Raw genomic sequence first — 22,664 nt, forward strand, 5'->3', positions numbered from 1 at the left:
AGCCACATTGGGAAACCGGCCGCTGTGAAGCCGAAATGGAAACACCCTATTGAGAAACGCTTTTCTTTTGACGTTTGCACATGATAATTCACTTAATTCGCTTGTTCTTTCCTCTCTGAAAGACTAAGCTAAGGGGATCCAAGCGTTTTGTTTTTGTGAAGCAGTATGTGACAGTGCAGAAGTCTTTTTTTGTATCACTTTTCACTGAAAATTTATAATTGCCTGCCTTTTATGTTTTGCCCTAGTCATAGATTAAGCTTACGAGTTAAAAATTAGGGTTTCATATCAAATTCAGCATTTATATATTTGATTAGGTGAGTGTAGATAAAAGCATCTCTATTGCTATTACGCTTCACTGAGAGCACTTGAATATTTTTTCCAAAGGATCAGAGCACCTAATTAAGTCTAGAGGGCAGAAGATAAAAGCATGTACCCTGTTTGATGTATTCTAACAGTGAAAGAAATATTTTTATATATTTTAGGTTTTGGTATAGAATTTTAGTATATAGTTAGATCAAGTTCCTCCTGGCTTGCATTAATCTTCATTTTGATAAGCAGTAAGGTTTCAAAACCTTGATAATGGAAGGTGTAATGCAAATTCGTCCTCTTTAGACCTCTTAACTAGGAATGACGCTAGAGGGAGATAATGGCCTAAAAGCAAGATTGGGTTGTCAGACAAAGGAATTAAGATGCTGTGGCCAGGAGACACCTCATGGTGAACACAGGGACAGAAGGGGACCACCTCAGCTGTATGCCCGTGAACGAGAGTGAGCCTACAGGGCTGTAGCATGGAGCTCCCACGCCTTTTTCAGGAGCTCACTGAAGCCCCTGCATGCTCACACAGGTGGGTGGGTGGGATATCTCACAGGAGGGGCCAGGGTGCCACAGTGGACGAGTAGAGGCACTTAGGGAAGAAAAGACTGGGAGACCACGGGGGTCAAGTTTCTTCTGTGGTCCCGCTGCATGGAGCTCTGGCTTGGGATGGATGGGGAGTGGGTTTAGAGCCTGTGGTCAGGATCTGTGGGCAGTGTTTTAATGAGTGTCTGCTGCTGCCCTCTCATGGAAGACGTAGCCAGGCAGTGGAGGCTTCACATACACACGTGCTGCTTCTTGTGGGAGACTTTAGCACCCTGTTATCTGCTGGAAGGGCATCACAACAGATTTACCCTAAATATTTTGTAATTATTGTTTTAAGTTTTTCAGTTCTTCTCCTACTTTTGCTGCTCCAGGTTGTTGATCTTAAGCCAAGATAGGTTTTGTACATACGAAGTTTCTTGTATGTTGTCCTAAAACATGTTTTCCTTTAAAAAGGTTTGGCTTGGTGATCATGATTAAAGTGGACAGCGATAAGCATAAAGAAATAGACTGAAAGAAATTTTATCTTTCAGTAGAACTGAGCTGTTGTTTTGTTTTTTTTTCTAACACAGTACCTGGGAATTTAGGATCATTATAATCCAGGAAAATAGTTGTGGGGTTTTTTTAGTATGTCATTCTTGCTTTTTGTACTTTTATCTCTGTTTTTATGTAGAAGTACCTGTAGCAACTAGGAGCTCTTTTTCCCATAAAAATGAAAGTCAACATAGGTATATTATTTAGTGTATTTTTCTGTAGACACCCAGTGTGTGCTTATTAATGAGACTTTAGATATGTTTTCACTGGGAAGTCTAGAACATTAAAGTTCATCACTAGGCTACTGTTCTTTTTTTGTTGTCGTTGTTTATTTTTGGGGTTTGTTTGTTTGTTTTTTCCTTTCTTTAATGTGCCTAAATATGTACAAAAGTTTCTACCCTTCAATTGTCTAGGCTAAATAATTGCAATTTATTACCTGACTGCTTTCAGCTCTGCAAGTCTGCTTTGACATTGTGTAGCCTTAGAGGGAAGGATGGAAAAAATGCAGGAAAAGCTCTTTCTCCTGCATTACTGCTGCTTACATAAGACCCACTGTTTTTAATATTTCATTTCTTTTAACAGGCTGTTGATTTCTGTAATGTAATTTGTGTTCTCCCGGGATTTAATTTAATCCCATGTTTTTTAACATCATTGTCCATCGGCTTAGTCTGTTATGAAATAAACATATTGTGCCAGTGATGATGGGAACAAGGTAGATAAGAATGAGAGGATGAATGTGAAAGCAAATATTTGGAAAGGTCATAGATGGCTGGGGTGATACAGTCCAAGGTATATGATAGTAGAATTAGGAGTAAAAGGCAAGAGGTGTGTAACAGTAATGGTTCAGGTTAGTGGGATGGTAAATTGCCCCTTTTTGTGGATTTTTTTGATCCAAGTTAATTTTTTAACACCAAAATATTGAGAATACTAAAGAGGGCTCACTTAGTTTTCCACTGAGACCCGAGCCTGATGATTTATTGTTCCCTTACAGTACATCCTCAATGTCTAGTGGATTCATCTTCCAGCTTGTCACATGTATAATGTTTCTCCGTGGCTTCTGTTGAGTTCAAATCATCTTTGCCTTTGAATAAAAACATGAAGTCTAATTTGCAATGATTTAAGGGAGAGTCCATAGATTCACTACTATAGAAAAAAATTGTGTTGCTCTATACTTATCCAAGGACTACAGTAAATCCTGTAGACTAATCACAGATTAAATTTTAAACTTGAAAAGTTTTCATTTGAGAGAATTGAATGAAGTCATAGTAATTACAAGTAATGCAATGAGAAAACACAGTTTTGGAGAGTTTGTAACTAAGCTAAAACTGTGTTATATATTTTCCATTACATTGCCAAATTATTTTTTCATCATCTCCTCCTGCCTTGGTATGTAGATAGAGTTGAGACAGTATTAGTCAAATGGATTAACAGAAAACTAAGCAAAAGAAGAAATACCATTTTGGAGTTGCCTAATCAAAATGCCAGAGGTGCTTTGAGAAATAAGAATTTATTTTTTCTGTTAGAGTTGAATGCCAGGTGCTGCTAAGTGACTCAATAGCATTAATTTACTTATCATGTTCTTTTAGAGGCTCATCCCTGGCACTATATTTCAGCTAGTGTTTTTCAGTTGAGTTGCTTTGAGCTTGAGAGTGGGAGAAATAAGCTCTGTTGGGACTGGGCTGGGATCTTTGGGCTCCTTTTCCAAAGTGGATTGCTAGTGGAGAAATGCTTACTCTGTATGAAGTTTAGTTTGCAGATTATAATATGCAGAATGATCTGTGGTTGGACTCTCTCAGTTAGATGTAATCCCGACAGGCTTGTGATTTATATTTAATTAAATGAAATCTCAGTTAATAAATGTAAGTTCTGCTGTACTTCCAGCAACCATTTTTGAGTAGTTTGGAAATGATTAACAGGTTTTTGACTGAGTAATCCATTTGAAGGATTTGGCCTGCTGTATCTGTTCCCCTCCCTTTGCCTGAAAGGCATCTCAAGAATCATTGCCACTCAGCATTGTTGAACCAGTGGAGCTCAAATGCCTTGGATACCCAAAAGCATACTTGTAGATCTTCATGCTCAAGAGGAATGTTGCTCCTCCTTGAGTCAGAGAAAGATGTGCATAAGAGCCTGTGTATCTTAATTGATTAATCTGAGGTGTTTCATGATGCTGGTTAAATGTAAAAGTTAGTCATCCTATTGCTGTCTGCTGAGCATAGGGCTGGGAGTAAATATGTTCTACAAAAGGTTATTTTACAAACCTCTGTAGACTTTATTGAAGTCCCTGTGTTATGAGGATGTCTAAGCACAGTTCAGCTGTCCTGAGAAGAAGATTTTTTTTTCTCCCCTTGAGGAAGAGGAGAAGTGGCATGTTTTTAAGCAGTGGCTAGCTGGAGAGACGTTGTAAGAAAGTATGTACTATACTGTGTCCCAACATCTGCTGGTTTGTGCTCTGCAGGTCAAAAGAAAGGAAGAGCTCTGTCAGCAATAGCACTTTGGCATGAGATTTTTTTTTTCTTTTCTCTTTTCCTTCCCTATTCAGAATGTAAAGGTTGTCCTTTTCATAGTCTTTATGACTCAGATGTTTTAATCTGTGTTTAAAATCAAAAGGTTAATGACTTCAGAGAAATGAAGTACTTGTTGCTATGTTATAGTTTGTTGGTAGATTTGATAGCATAACTCCTGCCATGTCATTTTGTTTTCCAGGTGAATCATAGAGCAGTGCAGTAATACTGTCTGGTCTGCAGAGAGTAGTTTAAAGACTAAGTCATGGTTACTGTATTTGATACAATACTAGTTCTGTTCCTTGTAGCAGCTGTATTTTAAACTAGGTTTTTAGGGGATTAAGCTAGAATTGGCACCTAGATAAAATTATTTTGTATGTCAAATTTGGGGATTAGGGGCAGCTTTATCACCCCCAGATGTAAGTTAGTTTTAAATGTTACCTAGTCTTAATTCTGCTGTTCTAAGTAGTAGTATTTTTTTTTTATATTCCCTTTTATGAGGGAGAGCACATTTGAATTCTGTTGTCTTGTGAATGTGATGGTTGCTAGTGCAATATATTCCCCTCTGCCACTTGTGGCCTCTTAAACATTTGTCAGGAAAGCTTCCCTGTAACTTTGCAATGGGAAACTTGCCTTCTCCTGTCAGACTGTGAAGGCATTATTCACCTGAAGTCTCAGCTCATAGATTCAGATAGTATAAAGGTTAGATCATAAATGATTCCATGGTATGTGTTATGAATAAAGTCTTTATTTTGCAGTCTTTTGAACAAAAGTTAAAACAAGGCGTTAATTTTAGTTTCTGGATTTTACTGTGATCTCTCTGGTTATTGTAGGTGGCATGTAGTCTCTAATTAGAAAATTTGCATAGAATTATGGAAAACATATTGGCTTGGAAAAATTCTCTTGCAATAAACTGCTTTTCTATATTTGTCTTGCATTTGATTTACAGGTGTTTGTGCTTCTTCAGGCTACTTTATCTTTGGTTTTCCAGACTAAGGACCTTATTATTAAGATTCTCCTGATTCTTACTATCCTTGTTTAAGCTATTGAGTTTTTGTCTTGAGCCTCCTATATACTTGGGGATTTATTTTTATTTCCTTATTTTTGATGGTACTGAATCTCTGAATTAAAAGTTCAGACACCAGTTTGCTTATTCCAAAGTTATATTTTCATTTGGGTACCATCACTGAAAGGAGTCATTGCACTGCAAGGAGTATAGTTGTTCTGTTAGCAAAACTACACTTCTGCCTGGACAAAAATTTACCTTTGAATTTATACTGACTGATAACCATTTTACTCATGCTAGAAATTTTCATGTGCTTACAAAACTGATACAGGAAAGGACAGCTTGATGGGCTTCTCATTTTCTGATCAGCTGAGTTCTGTACTTAGCAACTTTATTTGCTTTTTTCTTTTTATTGACCTAATATAAGACTACATATCTTTTTATAGCTACATTTGAGGGGGAATGAAGTACAGATGAAGTTCTTTTCACAGAAGTTGTGCTTTTCATCTGTGCTGTTTCCTTGCATATGTGAATGTGTTACTGGCAGCTCACACTTTGTGAGTGCATGATGTCTTATTTTGCATTTGCAATTGAAGATTTGGGAGAAGTTCTTGTATTTCCTGGTAGCCTGCAATGTGATGCTCAATTACAAAGTATGTTGTTCCGTTTACAAAAGTATGGAGAACGAGGAAGGAGGCAAAATCGTGTAGAGTAATGAGCACTGGAAAAGCACAAATAAGGCTTATATGTCTTACAAACTAGAGGTTTGAGGTGCTTTTACTGTTCTTTGTTGTATCACCTTGTCAGGAATTGCTGGCATGCTCCAAAAAATTGGTCTTTTCAATACTAGAAACAAAAGTCATGAATTGTGATGGTCGATAGTGCAGAGCTGGAGAATTTAGTATAAAATGCTTGGCTGTGAGATTCTTCTTCTAGAGTGTGTTGTTTAGGAGGAGAGAAGTTTAAGCTCTCATTTCTAGACAGCATCTTGCTTTTGTCTGATAATTGGGTGTAGACAGGACCACATGGAGATTTAGGCATAATTAAATCAGAGTGTAGTGAATGTTAAATTTTGAGACATGAGGTGAGTTATTAGATAATCCATTTTACTTGAGGTTTATTTCTGTGAAAATTGAGTGCACATCTTCAAGATTTATTCCCCTCAGGTGGTCTGAAGAAAGTCCTGTTACCTTCTACTGTCAAAAAATACTGCTTAGTTTTGCTTGAGTTTCAAATGCAAAGTATAAATGTGTATTTTGAGGTTATGTATTCAAGGAGGTTCATTTATATGTTCCTGATTAAAAAAGATTTGGTTTCTATCCAAGTATGTAGAAGATGAAGGAGAAATGAAGAGCATGTATTTATCTACCAGAGCTTGAGAGTTCCAAGATTTTTTTCTTGTTTCTACTTGTGTTTGGATAGTGCTGAATAGTAAAATGAACATGCAAATGTAATCAAGCTTTTGAACCTTTTATCCTGATTTTTTTCCCCCCTAAATCAGTTTTTAGTGTGGTGGTTGACCTTTTTTAGGAAGTAAGAATGGCTGTTTCATATACCCTCCTTCTGCAAGTAGGACAAGGAACCAAGTTTGATGTGCAATTAGCTTTCTGAATTGATTGATAAAATATCTGTGGAAATGTGCAGTGAGTGCCCATAATGTCTCGGTGTAGCTGACAGGCAGGTCAGAAGTCAGGGAAGCCTGCAGTCTCTGGTCTCCATAAATAGTGGCAAGTTTCCCCTCTTACTCAGAAGTGGAAAGTGTGTTAAAGGAGTTCTGTGTTGCATACTGAAGGAGTAGCTTTATCTGCCTGGCCTCTTGATTTGTGTGTTTAGGTATGGACAAGGCATAAAGCAACACTTGAGCATTAAGCAAACTAGCAGTAGGCCACTAACAGTTTTTTGAACAGCATTTTATAAAGGAAGCTGAAGTGTGATAAATTAAATGTGCCATGGGAGCTGTATTATTTTTATTTTTCTTGCCACTTTTGGAAAAGTATGTGTCTTCAGTAAAAGATAAGTGGCAGCACTGGGAAGGATGTTTGGTAGTCCTATAAAAGGTCATATTTTAACTTCATTCTTGTAAGCAGTTGAAGCAACCTTTTGTTCATGGCATCTGGGTAGATTAATCTTGGAGCTTCTCTAAACTTGCTGAAATGTTACTGGCTTTTTAAAGGCCAAGACCCATCATATGTTCAGTGTCTATTTAAATCTGCAGATTAAAAATGACAGATATTAACTTTGGCTCACAAAGAGCATTTTGTATGTCTTGTAGCTATATCCCACTAATCAAATTTTAAGTATTTGGGGACTGAGCTGCCAGCTGGAGCTTCTTGATTTGTAATTCAGTTGCTTTATATATAGTATTTATCTGATTCTATCAAATAAACTTTTTTAATATTTGCTCCCAATCTGGAGCTATTTTGAGAAGGCCATTTAGAGCCATATGAGTGAGCCATTTTGTTGAACTGTTTTAGGGTAAAATGGCAGGACACTGAGGATCTGCACAATAAAGGCATTAGGCTAAAACTAGGATCTGACAAATGTGAATCAGAGTCAGGGGGTGATCTGTTTTTTTGCAGTTTATTAAAGTTTTTCAATTGAACTTTGCCTACATGGAAGCTGAACTAAAAAAAAGAGGCTAAGAAGGCACCTTATTTATATTGAAATAAATATAATCCCTACTGTGATTTATTAAACATTTTAAGTAGGACATTTAAAGCTGTGGGGAAAGTGTTTTCAAAAGGAGGGCCATTTGTGCCTAAGTCCAAGGTCATTCCATTCCAAAAATGGTGAGAACCTAATAACTCCAGTTTGAAGGAGTTTCTTTTACCAGCAATGCCAGTTTTAAGCAGTTCCTTTACTCTCTTGTGCTGTTCCTTCTTTTCCTGCAGTTTAAGCCTCTCTTTCTCCACTATGCTGGGGTTTCCTGCTAAACTGGAACACAAACCCAGCTTAGTTTTGGGCCGTGTCAGTTCCCTGGGCTGGCTCATCAGGTAGCCTCCAAAGGGGGCACTTCCTTAGCTGAGTGTGCAGCAGGGAAAGTGACTGGAGCCAGGAGTTGGGAGTGACCAAGGCTATCAGAACCAGCCCTGGCACTGTTAGACCGGGTGTATCTGGCTGTAGCGTTTCAGGTTCTGACACTGGTTCTGTGAGAACTGGACCATGCAGGGCCATTATGGATGGATTTATTTATTTTTCATTATTTCTGGGTGGTTTTCTTTGTGGGGGTGTTGAATATTTGGGTTTTGGGGGAGGTTTGATTTTGGTTTTTTTAACTTCACTGGCACAATAATTCCGTGGGTGAAGCTGTGTAGATGCTGTAAAATGGCTTACTCCAGCTGTGTGCAAATGTAGGACAGTGACACTGTATTTTAGCCTTCTGTATAACGGTGGCATTTTTTGTTTGTGTTTTTTTTTGTTTTACTGTACACGCACCCATCCTCCTATCTCTATTTTCAGAAGCTGTGTCTACTTAACAAAGAATTACTTAGCTTTGGTGACAGGCATGTAAAACCAAAAGGTACCTGTGTTTCTGGAGTATAGAAATTGTGTGTATTGAGAAAACAAGAAAATACAGCTGTACCTGGTTTCTAACTACTGTAGATTAACTTGAAGTTGTGTATATACAGATGTGCAGCATGTGCAGACATATGCTGTGCATATAATTTGAATTATAAATTTCTTCTTGAACCTTGGTAAATCTTCAAGAAAATTTTAGACTTCATCTTGGGGTTTCTGAAAAACACTGTTGGAAAATCACTTTTCTGGTCCATGAGAACTGTAAATCAATGTTACATTTTTTTCTTCTAAGGGAAGATTTAAAAATTTTATTTTATTTTTCAGTTTCCATTACATTGCTATTTCTTTGTATCTGTCTGTGAATCCAGTAGGATTGCATCCAAAATATTTTGGAACTACAAACATTGTAATGCAGTATAATGAAATGCTATTAAGAGATATTCTTTCTTTCTCAGGAAAACAAAGAAATAGACTGGAGCCAATGGATACAATATTCGTTAAACAAGTTAAAGAGGGTGGACCTGCTTTTGAAGCTGGGCTGTGCACAGGTACTGTTCCATAGCATGGTTTTGCACATGATGTAAAGTACATGTGATGTAAAGTACATGTGATGTAAGTTGCTACTATATAGTTCTGTCTTCCATTAAAACCTTGTTCTTCCCTTTAGAAGCTTTTAAGTAGTCCTCCAGTGCTTTTTACCTTGGAAGCACTGATTTGGTTATTAAGGCATCAAAGTCTTAGTCTTTTTGATTTGCTGTCTTAAAGAAGAGGCAGAAAAGGAAAATAATACCTGTATTTCTTTGGTTTGGGACAAACTGGTAACCTGAAAACATTCAGGTCTTCATACATAAAGGAAAATTTTTCTATTCTGCCTACTTTAAATCAAATAGGAACAGTCCACATCTCTCTATTCTTACAAAATACTGTGCAATTGCTCATTTAATCAAACATGAGAGAAGAAAAAAAAAGATTTTTTGTGAACTGTGTTATACTTTTACTTAAGTGCTGAAAGAAGTAAAATGCTGTATTAGAATAGAAAATCTTACATGTGATAAAGTTACATACATAGGTGGATGATACTATGAACACAGGTTTCTTAAAAATATGGCATAACTTCTATGAAAGGCTTGTGCTTGTGTCAATAATGGAATGTTGATATATTTTTAAAAGAATTATGTACCTCAATTTGACTAGAATAGAATAAGTTTTGTGTGTTCTTCCTAAAGAAATAAGAAGTTTCTAGGCTGATCAATTTAAAAACAGTTCTGGATGCTACTTGTACACCATAAGGGTTTTGGTTGGTTTTTTTTTTTTAACTCCTCCTTAGATAGTTATTTAGAGAAGGGCTACTTTGGCAAAATTTGATTGGTATTATATAAAGATGTTTTGGCTTGATAAAACGCAGCATATGTTGAATTTGTACAGAGGAACCATGTTAATTTCTACTCTGTTCAGTGTCTGCCAAGTTGAGAGACGTGAAATCTGTAGAGAATATTTTTGGTTATAGAAGAGATTTTTAGGAGCCCAGAATTAAGAGCAGAAAATAAATGAGGGAAGACATTTTTAATAACTAGAATATTCTTCTTAAACACGTCGCTTATAGCAATTACATCTAATTAGGTCATGCCAGTATTTCTTGTTTATGAATTTTAGGGTGAAATATATTATTGCATCTCTGTCTTGGTACTGTAAAGCACTCAGGGAATAATCAGATTGCTTAACCTCTCATTCAGACACTGTCCAGATTTCTTATTTTGTAGAATCAACTGTAATTTTCTTTTTCTAATGTAACTTTTCTGTGTTTCATGGTCACACAAATGAAAACACCTGAATATTCGGTATGAATTTAGGAAGTTATGTTTGCTAATTCTTATTTCACTGCTGCAGGGTCCTTTGTAATACTGAAAGTTTCAACATAAGTTTCATCACCCATGATAAATGAGCTCCATTTCAAGAGCTTACTTGGCTCCTTCTCACTAGAAGACTTGAAATAATTTTGCAGCTTTGAGCAATAGAGAAATGTATCTTAAATATAAGAGTCCATTCTGAAGTATTTTTGAGCACTCCTGTAAAGTCATCTTTGTTAGAGTTAGAAAGGTAATACTTCTCCCATATTTAACCTCTATGGAATTTCATTAAAAAAATAACGTATCAGGGAGTTCATAAATATTAGAAATATTGAAATACAAACAGCCAAAACAGTTCTATATTACCCATGTCTTGGTCTTCATGCTGTCTATATGCAAGAATATAAAGAGCTAAAATGTATGTGAAAAGGGCATTCCAATTAATTTCTACTTTGATCAAAATATGTAGCAGGCCACCAGACTGATGGAGAGTGATTAGAAAAAGCCTTCATGTTTCTGTATCCTTTTTTGCACGGCAGGCACTGACTTTCCCTTCCTAGGTATCTGAAACAGAACAAAGTTGTACTTGCAGAGTTGTCTGTGCTCGTGTCATTTATGTAACCAGTTCTGCAGAGTGTCCCCATCAGATCTTTTGGCAGATCCATCGCTTGCGTATTTCAAGTAGGCCCTTGTCACTGCTGGGTGTAATCTAGTTTGCTTCTGTGAAAAATAGAAGCTGCATAAGTATAGATAAAATTATATGATCTAGTCTAATGATACTCCTAATTATAGTTCTTAGTGGGAATACTGAGTAAAGATGTGTGGCAGTGTAGCCCACGTTACAGGCTGTTCTTAAACAACCTGGAAAAGAGCCAGTTGAAGTCCCAGAGAAGGATCTGGTGTGTTCTGGGGAAGTTTGGCAGTATGGCTTAGCCAGGGCAGGGTTCAGAGCTTGTTGCCACCAAGCTTGCTTTCATTGCTTAGGAAGCAAGAGACAAAACTCTGAGGTCTTTCAGGCAGGAAGAAAGGTGGTAACCAGTAGGATGAAGGGGAAATAGGTTAACTTTATAAAGTTGAAAATATCACACCAATTTATTGGCATTATGTTGACTTCATGTGTGCAGACAAAATTAAAAAGTCACACCTGTGTACTTTGTTAATCCATGGGGTCTGTATGGGGACCCTCCTCAGAGCACAAGCATTTAAAGCATTATTATCCCCAATACAGGCTGAGTAGTCAGAGTGAACAGCTTTTTCCTTGATTTGATTTGGTCATGCCAGAAACAAAAAAGGGCTTTCAGTTTCTAAAGCAGTGATGAAAAAGCCATTTCTTTTGCCTCACTTCACACAGGTTGTTTATTTCAGCTCTTCTTTCTCTAATAGCTTTTTGAAGCTCCCTACCTGTAATCCCTCAGACCATTTTTTCCTCATTAGGAAATTCAAGATAGCTTTCTGCTCTGCTGTCTTAAATACCATTTGGTCAAAAGAACAGGGTAGGTTTTTCATCACAGGCTAAAAATAGCACTACACAATATACTTGACAATTAATTTATGAGAGTATATGAAACTCTTAATGAGGAAGGAGTAACAAAATATTTGGAGAAACCTTTATTTTTGCAGAAGACTAACTTTGCATTTAACATGTGGGTATTCTTGATTATTGTGAGATACAGAAATACAAAATAAAAACTGTTTAAAAAACATCTAGACTAATTTCAGTTAAAACTTTTCCCTCTACAGGTGACAGAATTATAAAAGTCAACGGAGAAAGTGTTATTGGGAAGACATATTCTCAAGTCATTGCTTTAATACAGAACAGGTAAGATAATAGTATTGTCATTATGTGCCACACTTCTTGTATACTGAGCATGAAATGACCACTTATGGGAGTTCTGAAAAGTCATATTATTAAGTTTTCATTAATACACACTCAGTTTCATTATTTATTTTTTCATATATTTGCTGATTGCTTACTGAAAGTTTGAGAATAGGTGTTCTGAATTGTACCACAGTCCTTTTATTTTCAACACTCGTCCCTATAACACACTAAATGTTAAAGAGGAAGTCTGACCTGAAAATAGACAGATCAGGTATACATACATATGTCAATTGGAAGAGAAGATTATAAAATCCACCTTGCTTAAGAGATCTAAGAACTAGAAATCAGCGTATCTGGTGAAGGAAAAAAATTATGCTAGTGCACACCTGCAGAGTATCTGCAGTAAGTATTTGCTTTCCTCTGTTTTGTAGCAAATTACGAACCTTGCTCAGAGTTGAGAAAATACTAATATTTACTACTTCTGCTACTCACAAGCACTTGTGAAATCATGTCTATGCATGAGTCTAAATATTCTTTCATGTCTCATGTCTGGCTCCATTTTTACAGTTTTCTTGGTGTCAACTTCTGTTCTATAGCAACAGGTTTCCAATATAATACTAAGTTGTGTGGCAAAAAGATTTATTATGATCATCATGCAAGAATGTTTTCTAAGTACATCTTGCATGTCATATTTTTAGTGGCTCGTCACATGTTAAAACTTAGATATGCTTACTGTTCGAGGAAGGAAAAATCAGATTCTCATCTTCCTGTTTCAGTGATGTCTTTATTCAAGATTTTGTTTAAAAAGTGTACATTTTGGATAGCTTGTGTCTCTGTGATTTTGTTTTGGGTGACTGTTGTTATTTTGATTTTTTTTAATAACCAACAAAACTGTATTTAGAGATGTGATGGATAAGGTAGACTGAAACACGTTTTGTGTCATTAATGCTGTCTGTACAAGGGCTGGACAGATGACATTTTATTTCCTTCACTGGACATAACACTAGCCATGTATTGTTTCTTCATTTTGTATTTTTACAAGGAACACTATTGTACAGTAGTATATACTCAAGCTATAGTGTATGCCCAGCTATGTAGATCAGTCAATTAACTCTCCTAATCCAGGAAAAGAGACCAGTCACATCTTTGAGTGGTCCGTGTGGTCAGTGATTCTTAAATCTAGGTGTTCCTGTGAGTTGCCTTTATTTTCAATGAGTGTAGGTAGTGAGCTGTTCAGTAGAACTGAGCCCCTGCCTGCTGTGGATAAACTGGGGACACCTGAACAAGGCCTTGTGAGTGATTATCTAGTGCAGGAAGGGTGTAGCACACTGCTGCATGTGTCCCCCTGATTTCCATGAGAGCAGGGAGGGTGAAGAGATGCTATTGTTCGTTAGGAGAAAACAGTTTGTTTTCTCGAGCCAGATGCATACATCACAGAAGATTGTAACAAAAGGTCATGTGTATCACTGAGAATTTTAGACAGCACATATAACTGTCAGGAAGTCTACAGCTGAATCTCCTAGGATCAACAGATAAATATTAATTCTGATCCATAAAGAGAGTTCAGACTCCACATCACAGGTGTATCTTGCAGCTTACAGGCAGTACCTCTTCTGTGACTGAAGAATCAGCTGTCTTTCATTCTTTGCTTGAAAACAGTATTTCTGAGCTCAGAGCAGTTTGGTCTGAACATAAATTTTTTACTCTTTATGCTGCCATTTCATGGCAAATAAAATTGCATTATGGTGCATGCTGCTCTTGCATTAGCCTTGCCAGACTGGGCCAGACTGATGGTCTGTAATGCCATTATCATCTATGATAATACTCAGTAAAGATTTCTTTGAAGTCCATGAAAACACTGGAACTACAGAGTGATTGAGTGGTCAGATAATACCAGCCCACTTCCTATAAATCCGTAGTTCAGGAAGTTGCTAAACCACAGGTTTTATCTTCATTGTTTGATTAAATAGTTCTTGATAGGTTGGCCTTACGCAAATTCACTCTTGAATGTACTTATAGTCTCTACATTAAAAACACCCAGTGAAACAGTTTCTGCTGTGTTTTTTGTCTTAGCTGATCTTTCATCCTACCTTGCCTTCTTTAGTTGGCCCTTTGAAAGCAGCTTGCTGAAAGGCCCTTTGAAAGGCTGGGTTGTCAGCTGAAACACTTTTGACTAAAGACAGTTTCCTTTATAGTTTTAATATGTTGTATGTTGGTTTTCTAGACATTTTAATTGCTGTACTTTTATTGTTTTTAGTTACTCATTTAAACATTGATGAGTGTAAATGCTTATTCTTTTGTCATTTTACTCATCTTCACAGCAGTTTTTAAGGTTACAACACATTTCATCCTCTCTTCTCTAAAGGAAGGGCTTCTCTATTGCTCACTGTTCAGCTGTTTGCAATGAACCTTAGTGCAGGCTGGCAGATTTTTTTTTAGATTGCTTTTGTGGCTCAGTTTTTACAGCTGCTTATTATTTTTCTAAAAAGTTGTTCAATTTTAGCTGCTTGTCTTCATTGTATAATGCTGCAGACATCAGAACTTAGCTGCTTTAGATGAAATGATACCTGTATCTTCCAGTGGGACTTAAGGATGGGATATAATTCAGCCGTACTCTGTACTGTTCCTGGAAAAGTTTCAAGCTGGGTCTAGAATATTTTCTATTTTCCTCTGCTTGGAGATAGCAAAACTAAAGTTACACTGATTATTTCCTCTGGGAGATGAAAGGCACACCTCAGAAGAGTTGCCAGAATTTAGTTAAACTACAGTCCTGTAAGATTAATCATGACTACACTTTTAACTCTACATTTCCTACTCTTTGCCAACAGTTGCTGGTTTGGTCCATTAAGAATTTATTCTTATCTGTTTACATATGTAATCAACTTGGAGATATGTTGATTGCTAACATAAACTCTGTAAATTATTTATAATTCCAAATAAAAGAAGAAACAGGTTCTGATTTGCAACTTCTCTTTTTCCCCGCTTTTTTTCTTAAATGGGGAATTTGAATGATTGTCTATTATGGTTGTTTCGCTTTTCAAAGTGTTCTTAAAAGTGTTTGGATTACTCAGAAATGTACAGAATTTAGCTACTGAATCTGTTTCATTAATACAAAATAATGCAGATAGACTTTATGATTAGTGATTTAATTTGATGACTTGGAATCAAGACATTTGAATTTAACTCTCAGAATGTGTAATGAAAGTAATTGGAATGATAAATATCTCTGAGAGTTCTGAGTACTGTGTCTGGAGCTCCAGTGTAGACTATCACTTTCTCTGTGGTGGTTCTTATTAACACTTTCTAGTTAATAGTTTGCACTTACATTATATTATACAATAACCCAGAAGTCTTCCTTGATACTTTCTGATATGAGAATTAAAAAACATCCTGAAAGCATGTCACAAAATATAAAGTTAAGAAATGTGCAAATAATCTCCAAAAGGTTCTTCAGGCAAAAAGGAATAGAATAGTTGAGTAGTTACTTGAATTGTACGTAAAACATTGTTTCTGAATGGAACCCTTTAGTCTTCTGAATGTCTTCTAAAAATATGTTAATTGTGTAAATGGATTTCATCACTTTCTTGAAAAGGGGGAGGAGGGGAAGCATGCAAATTACTTAAATGAGTATGGTTTGTAATGCAACTGCAAGTAAGCAGTTGCCTGGTATGATTTAAACATACATGCTATCCATGTGTAGTAATGAAATCTGAACAGTTAAGTTCAAGCAGTTTAAGTTTGTTGAAAGTGCCTCAAGCTGTTTATGCATTCAGTCAATATGGGAAATGCTATTTTAAGTGCACATAAAGTCAATACTCCATTGTTTCTTAAAATTCAGTATTTTAAAACAATCTTCACAAGGTTTTTGAAGACTTACTTTTACCTAGATATGTGTGGACTTAAAATCAAAAACTTGAATCACTGCTGATCTCTAGTCTTAAAACTGAAGTACGTTCTATGCTGCCTGGAGAACACTCTTTTCCAAAATGAATAATGGTTTTAAAAGATTGTGAAACCAAATACCCTTACTCTGCTATTTTGGAATTCAGCCTTATGTCTGTGGTTGCTAGAAAGTAGAAAAGGAACCACAAAATAGAAACGTTTTTTATATAAGGAAGCATAATAAATCACACATTACATTTTGAGATGATGGCTTTCTTTTCTGCAGAAATAAACTGAGGTCCTTCTCAGTGACTGATTGGTGTGCCCTGTAGTTGGGCCAGTGTTTGTGCTGGTTTTGTCTTTCCTCACCTAATGCATTGTACTGTTCAGTACCAGATGAGCTGATTTCTGAGATACCCAGTTAGGTTGGATGCCTTTTTTTCTTATGCTGATACTGGTTAGGTTTTTCTAATTTTTTTTTTTTTTTTAATTCTGACATGTATTTAGAAATAAAGGTTACAGTAATTTAATTTTGGTTTTTTTGCCTTGTTATAATAGACTGTACATTACCCTACTGTAGCCCTTCTCTGTACCTGTTCCACTTCACATTTAATGAATGTGAACAGATTATTCCATTATCTCCAATGAGATAATAAATTAATCTATTCTGTATCCAATGTTATAGGCATATGCTTCTCTCTTGCTTGTGAAAATACCTTTTTTCTGGTAGATGTCAACTGTGGATTTCACTGTTTTTAAAATACTCAACTGGGTAGCTGGTACGTTGTAAGTTTAGTGTCCTGATTTTGCTTGTGTTTGAGTCACACTGATTGAACTGCTCAGACTCCTGGATCTTTATGCTGCTACTGCTTTTGGTTTCAGCAGCTCAGACTGATGAATGCAGCACTTAGAAATAGCACTTTTCATACATAATTCAGATGTCATCTGAATGACTGTTTAAGGTGATTCTGCTAGGAGGTGATTGGAGTGGAAAGGTGTAGGTCAGTACCTTGGTATTACTCCTCTTTTCACATGATGTAGTGATTATGACATCGCCACAGCAGTTTTAAAGAGTGCTAAGATAATTTAGATTTAAATTGAAGAAAGAGGAAAGTTTTAGTTTTTATTCAAAGATGGGTCACATTGTTTTGTCCAAGATGCTCCAAACAAGTAGTGTAACTTAGGAGTTGAAAGGAAATAAAACTGCCCAAACCAGTGTCTTGTCTCAATAAACTGGCTCAGATTTCTCTTCTACTTTTGCTTCCTAAGATTCTAGTGGAAATCAGTGTTTACTTATGTTGTCATGTATTTGTCATAATAGCTGAGTGTTGGAGTTTTTGAACAGTTTTCATCTATGGAAGTAAATGGTTTATCTTTGGTAATAAGAATTGAAAATCTCCAAAAGTTCATCTGTGATATTTTTTCTTCTCTTTCTTTCAGTGACAGCGTATTGGAACTTAGTGTTATGCCAAAAGATGAGGACATCCTTCAATTGGTATGTTTATGAAGCTTCTATTCAGAGAGTATATTGCCTAAACAAAAATGTTCTGTTATTGGTTACAAAGGCTTTGAAGTGTGCTATCAGCAAATAATTGGAGTTAATATTTATCTCTTTGTAACTTCTTAGATATTTTCCTATATGTCTTTGCCATGCCTGAAATTTCAGGGGAATCCAAATATAAGGAGTACTGCCTTCACATGTATTTCTAGCATGTTAAAAAATACATCTTGTTCATATTTTTACTGCAATTTGGATTAATTTCATTATGTTAGAATTTATGAATAGGATTGCTTCCTTTAACTAGGTTGTCCGGTTTTAAAGAATTTGAATTCAAAAACCTAGCATATGAAGCCTTTGTTAATAACTCAATAATTGTGAGTTGATTAAGAAGTATGATGAATGGGACAGTGGTTATTACCAGATTTTTTTTTTAATTGTGACTGCTGTAAATGTTTTGTTGCACTAGTGCCTATTTGTTCCTGATTTTAGTTGAGGTCCTGCTTGTGTAGTAAGGTAATGGATCTCTCATGTTGTGTGTCTAAGTCCAAAAGATAGTACACAATATGTAAGCACATATTGTGAAGAATCAAAAAGCCACCTAGTATATTGATATGCTCTACTTTATTTTTAATTGGAAGCAGAGAAGAGCAGAAGATGACAAGCAGGATAGATTTTCTTGTTAGTTGGAAAAGTATATTTTCTAATCCACACAAAAGTGGTAAGATGCCTTTGTGTTAAGAAGAAACCTAAGGGTTTCAGTAGTTGTTTTCCATTATTACAGACCAAATTAGTGGGTAAAGAAAACCCAAAAAACTTTGTTTTGCATAAAAGTGAAGGTAGCTGCTAGTACAGGAACTCTCCAGCTAGGACAACAAGCCAAGATTATTAGAATAGAAGAGATATTTTGAGAGCATTTGATGAAGACATATTTCAGTATTCCAACGCAGAAAATGTTGGGGGCAGTGTGTGAATTTTGGTTGCATGAATAAGTGGGAGAGAAAAGCTGTTGGGGTGCTTTTCGGTGGTTGGCTTCTTTGGTTTGTTTTTGTGGGTTTTTTTTAATTGGAACTGTGAATATGTATAAATGCAAGAATAATGCTAACATATAAATTATCTGAATGTCATATGCATCTAATGGAGTCTTGTAGCCATAATAGTGTAAGAATCTAGACAAGGCAGGATTTGTAGTTTCAAAGTTAAACATTTGTATTTTTCTGGGTGAAAAGGTCTCTGCTGGTGAAACACAAAGTGCAAACTTCAGTGAAGTAGAGATGAGAAATAATTGGTTGTATGTAACTTCCTATATTGACAGGTGAGATGGGGGCAGAGGCCAAAAAAAGATGATGGTTGCCATTATGTGTTAGGAAAGGATATTGACAAAAATAAAATAATGTCATTATCCTTGAGGAGATTGAGGAGTAAAGAAAAGAGAAGAAATACCTGCCTGTGGAAGGTCTAGAAAAAAATTGTGTTCTATGAAAAATCTTCAGGTATCATTATACAAAAGTTTCTTCTGAGTTTTAAGATGTGGTAAGAGTTGTGAATTTTGTATGTGAGGTTTCTCTGTTGAAGATGGAAAGAGGATTAGGTTTGACAGATGAAGTCACCATTTTGCAAAAAATGCTTTACATTGACCCTATAGCTTGTATGAGTTCCTTCAGTTGTTCAGTGTTGAGTTGGGTCATGATACAGGAGGATTTTATGCTACTATTTGCTAAGATGCATTTTTTTGGGATGAAGTGAACTGTTCTTGAGGGCTTTCAGTTCCACCTAGCATTTTCCAGAGGAAAGCCATGGAGGCGCAGGTGTTTCCTGTGTCCGTGAGGCTGAGCCCTGGGTGCACTTGGGCCTATTGGGAATTACTTCTGATAGCAGGGTTTGTTCATTCAGTCCTGCCATGGAACACTTCAGTTTATATATTTCAAGTGTCAGTCTTTGATGGCTGAGCTGCAACTTGCGAAGAAACAGATGATAAAAATGAGTTGCATCTTATGACAGAGTCTGTCAGTTGTGGCCTGTAATTGTATCTGTTTTAGCCTACCACACAGGAGGAAAGATTTTAGCACTTCTAAAATAATTTGCAGTCTTCTGAAATTGTACATTCTCAGTAACTTCAGTAAAATGAAGAATCTGTGCAATTCCTCTGAATTATAATAGAGGAAAACCCCCCTGAAGTTGTGTTATGTAAGCTATTACAGAATGTTAAATAACTTGGTTGTTTTCTGTGACATATGTCACTGTAAATGTCTTCAAACAGTGTCACTCATTATAAACTTATGTTAAATATTGTTATGCTGTAAAAACAGCAGAACTCCAAGCACTGCTGGGTATTGTATGAGCTAATAAATGGTATATTTAGTGCAATGAGGATGGAATAGTTTCATTGTATTCAGGAACTATGCTGGCTGTGCTGAATTTTATAATATTGATCAGCCCTACTCCCTGTGCTGATGGCAGAGGGCTAGAAACACAGTTGCTTGTTTCTATCCTTAGTTTGCTATTTATAAACCTTGGGTTTAGTCTGCAGAAATATCCATATGTCTGTGAAACTCTTGGTATATTGAATTTCCTGAAAACAGGGCTTCAAATCCATTCATCAATAGTAACAGTGAAGTGGTCCAATCCACAGGCCTTTGCCCTCTGTGGCATGTGAACAATGCTTAGTTGGAAGGGAATTACATGTGAAATCCTGCCATGAGTGAAAACCAGTGTCTTTGTTTGTTTGCTGTGTTTGTTCACTGGTGTGATGTTGGAAATATCCCTTTGTGGATGGGGAAAAGGATATTTAAAATATCTATATCCGTAACAAAATCTTGAACTCTTGACAGCTGTGTATGTAGTAGATTTTTTCATGCTTCTCCTCAAAGTTGTGATAAATTTACCTAAATTTATCAAAAGAGATTATTTTGAAGCATTTCTAGGTATATAGCCATTTTTTAAACTAGGAAGAGGAGGATTATTTTTGTCATGTTATCCTCAGTGTTTCAAATTTGATGTATCTATATGCAATTTCTATAGAATTCTCAACTTCTTTTGACAGAATTTTGGCATCTGGCAGGTTTTAGTACCGCTGACTTCATGCAAATGGGAAGATGCATTTAGGTCAACTACAAATAGTTTATTTTTCTCAAGTGTACTCAGTGATATTGTTGCTGTTTTGTAGCCTTTGGATAACAAGTTTAATACTAAAATACTATTTAAATTTTGACAACTTTCAGGTTGTTCAAAAGCTTTTTGTTCTATGTGGAAAACACTGAATGTAAAGGTTCTTCATAATGAGTTTCCTAAGCCTATTTACAGATGAGCATTATTATGGGTGTTGTCAATAGGCTTTGTTGTGTCTAACACATGCATGTTAGCATGTCCTCCATATGCAGGATTTTTGGACCATTTTTTCTGGGAGCGTTTCATATTGGAATGTACTTACTTGATAATTATTCCTTGTGTATGTAAAAAAGAACAGTCCACAAGTCACTGAATTTCTAAGTACCAGGCACTTGAAAATACTACTCATGGTATCTTTAATATGATCTGCATTGGAGCTGTTTATTTGGAAGGTTATTTGTAATGTAGCATATTAATCATTATATATTGTGCTTATTACAGGTAATTAATTATATGTAGATATAATTTTGGAGATGTATAGAACTATTTTGTGTATAAACATACATACTATAGGTAAGGTTTTTTTTTTTTACCATTCATTTTCTAACTCTTTTCTCACTACACACTCACTCAGAGGTTCATCTTACCTAACTTTTAACCTACCTCCAATAGTTTAATTTCTAAAAAAACCTTTCCTTACAGGAATTGCCCCAAAAGGCAAGAGGCTACTTCTGGTCTTAGGTGTTGTCACCATTAAATTTTATTAGCGTCCAAATCTGTTGAAATGTGCCTTTAGCCTTCCCAAAAGAACTTTGCAGTTTTGTTTACATAAAGATGTTATTGAGCATTCTATGAATAATGATAAAGGTGGAAATAAAAGGGGGGCTGTTTACTACATTTTTGATAAATCTAGTGAAATTTTAATCTTTCCTCAGAATACAGACCAATGAAGCTGCAGATTGGTAACTGAAAGTTGACCACATTTGAACAGAAATATTTCTTTCATCATAGATAATAGAGGAACCAGAAATCCTGGATGGGAATGACCTGGAAAATGAGTAAAAATTAAACTTTTTTGTTTTTCCTTCTTTCTAGTCAGGTGATGTGGAAACTTTCAGTATATTGGCAGATCAACATCAAGGAAGAGTTTGCTGCATTTTAATTTCTGAACTGAAAATTTTTGTGGGATTTGGTGTCTCTCAAGGCCTTGTAATACCAATTGCCAGTCGTGCACCTATAATTAAAAAAAAAAAAGGGAAGAAACCCCCCCAACAGCATCAAAAATTAAAATAACTTAAATGAGGAAATGTATCCTAGAGTTTTACATTCTCCAGTAGCCTCGAGTCTCTGACTACAGGTCTGTCCACTGATGGCTTCAGTGTTAAAGACTGCCAGCTTAATTTTGTTTTTCTTCCTGAAACTGTTCAGTTGCATCAGACCTAGTGGAGCAACATGGCAAACTGTGAAATATTTTCATTTTCCTTAATCTTTTAATAAAGATGGAGATGTTTTCAAAGTAGCTGCATTTAGTCCAAAGACTTGGAACACTTTTTTACTTCCAGATTTTGGGCTGACAGTTACTGATGTGCACAGAGGTTAATATTAAAGCTGTGGCAGCAAGTCCAGTGGAAGGCAGGGTGTGGTGTGAAGACACAGTGATCTAGAAGAAGAAACTTAAATTTTGTTGTTGAACACTGCGTGTTAGAAAATACCATTTGCACCAACCTTCCTACCCTCAATTTAGACTTTACAAGTAAGCCTCTTACACAGCTTGTATTTGAAAATAAAATTTATTTGGCTTAAGGCATTAAATTCTGTACACTAAAAATGCACTGCCTTTAGGAAGAAAGGGTATGCATTTTTTTGATTTTTTTCAAATTACATTATCTGACTGCAGTCTTTAGGTGTCTCAGAGTAAAATGAAAGCACTTGAGCTGTTTTACTAACATTCTTGCCAGAACAAACTGTAACTATGAAAGAGTTTTCTTTTAAGAGAGCTGTAAACCGTTTCTGGTGTGCAGTTTCCATACTCATGATGACTGTGAGATTAAGTTAAGACCAGGGAAGAGAACAATTTAGTAGTGAAAGCCTGAAG

At 36.0% G+C, this 22,664-nt stretch overlaps 1 protein-coding gene across 3 annotated transcripts in view; it reads left to right on the top strand.

The window, feature by feature from the left end:
- ARHGAP21 (Rho GTPase activating protein 21) overlaps positions 1 to 22,664 on the top strand; it is a 108,782-nt gene that overhangs the window by 52,669 nt on the left and 33,449 nt on the right. For all 3 annotated transcript variants that reach the window (XM_015617327.3, XM_015617326.3, XM_015617324.3), the window contains exons 5-7: positions 8,871 to 8,963; positions 12,003 to 12,081; positions 17,404 to 17,458. In XM_015617327.3, the coding sequence (XP_015472813.1) occupies positions 8,871 to 8,963; positions 12,003 to 12,081; positions 17,404 to 17,458 (227 nt within the window). The remainder of the gene's footprint in view (positions 1 to 8,870; positions 8,964 to 12,002; positions 12,082 to 17,403; positions 17,459 to 22,664) is intronic.

This window comes from Parus major, chromosome 2 (assembly GCF_001522545.3).
Source record: "Parus major isolate Abel chromosome 2, Parus_major1.1, whole genome shotgun sequence".
Taxonomy (NCBI): Eukaryota; Metazoa; Chordata; class Aves; order Passeriformes; family Paridae; genus Parus; species Parus major.